Source organism: Melampsora larici-populina, assembly GCF_000204055.1.
Source record: "Melampsora larici-populina 98AG31 unplaced genomic scaffold MELLAscaffold_31, whole genome shotgun sequence".
Lineage (NCBI taxonomy): Eukaryota > Fungi > Basidiomycota > Pucciniomycetes > Pucciniales > Melampsoraceae > Melampsora > Melampsora laricis-populina.
Window position 1 is genome coordinate 430,188 of NW_006768795.1, and position 1,190 is coordinate 431,377.

Consider the following 1,190-nt stretch of genomic DNA (forward strand, 5'->3'; position numbering starts at 1 on the left):
GTCATGCGAGCATGGCGTGTCTTCTTCACCGAGGCATTTCTGTGTATCTATATAATGCAAAGGCTTTCCAGAGTGCCATTGAACTCTTGAATCTCATCGCATTTCTTTCTGCCTCTTCCACTTGATCAAAGACATCTCATCTCATCTCATCTTAGCTGGCCCGAAATTGTTCGTTCTTTGCATTTTCAGCGATACCGTAACCAATGCCTTTGCCTACCCTCATGTTTGCGATTCTCCCCAACCTTGATGATGTAAGTCGCATATTCTTTTTGACATATGTTTTGCATGATTCTCTTCGGGGTTAACATTCCTTTTGGCGCTCAGGCAACACGCGTGGACCCAACCGAAGACGGAGCGGGTTGGCACACGTCCAACACGCATCTTACCTTGAAAGCTCCCGATGGCGGTCACGTATTTGAGCCGCTGACCGCTCTTGGCTATGTTCGCCCCGACCACAAACTTGAACGTGCCAAAGCGTATAGCATCATAGGCCCCTTTGGGCATGATGTGATTTCAGGCAAAAGCATTATCGAGCACTGCCGCGATACCAAAAAGGAAGTAATCATCAACCCTCAAGAGTACGAGCACCTCGCAGGCAAAGCTGTGGTTAATGGCCTCGGAATGATTGTGGATTTCTACTTTGAAGATGTAGACGATGTCACAGGATGGGAACTCACTGTCAACGCAAAACATGATTGGTTTGACCCGCGTGTAAGCCGTTTCAAACAGATTGTAGTTCATTACGCGGCTACTGAGTCATCACGCTTTTGGCCCATTCAGACTGAAGAATTGAAGGAATTTGTAATCACGTACCACTTCGTTCTCTTCACTCCAATCAGCTTTGACTGGCCACAGATTGCTGTTGGCGCAAAGATGATGCTCCATGGTTCTGTGATCAGGAAAGATCCCATCTCCGGATGGTTTATTGTCAAGGTGAGTCACGTAAGCTTCATCATGGTGTCGACTCACACTGACGAAGCTTATGTCCCAGGTACGCGGTCATGGATTCACCAATATAGAGTGAATTGTGCAGTTCTTCATCTTTTCATGGATGATCGTTCACATCATTCATGACAGTGTCAACCATTTGCTAGTCTTTTGGAATGGGTCTCTGCTTCCTGACCAGGTTTGTGTTTGTAACTATATATAAATCACATCCAAGCGCAAAATCAATTAAGTTGTTGTCGTGA

The 1,190-nt window shown here is 46.0% G+C and overlaps 1 protein-coding gene across 1 annotated transcript; it reads left to right on the forward strand.

Annotated features, from left to right (window-relative positions):
• Positions 1 to 203: 203 nt before the first annotated feature.
• On the forward strand, positions 204 to 1,190 carry MELLADRAFT_89590 (uncharacterized protein; the record flags this gene model as incomplete). Its single annotated transcript, XM_007412477.1, has 5 exons — positions 204 to 251; positions 325 to 933; positions 1,020 to 1,027; positions 1,078 to 1,126; positions 1,179 to 1,190. 5 exons carry the CDS (start codon positions 204 to 206, stop codon positions 1,188 to 1,190), a joined length of 726 nt encoding a protein of 241 aa, XP_007412539.1.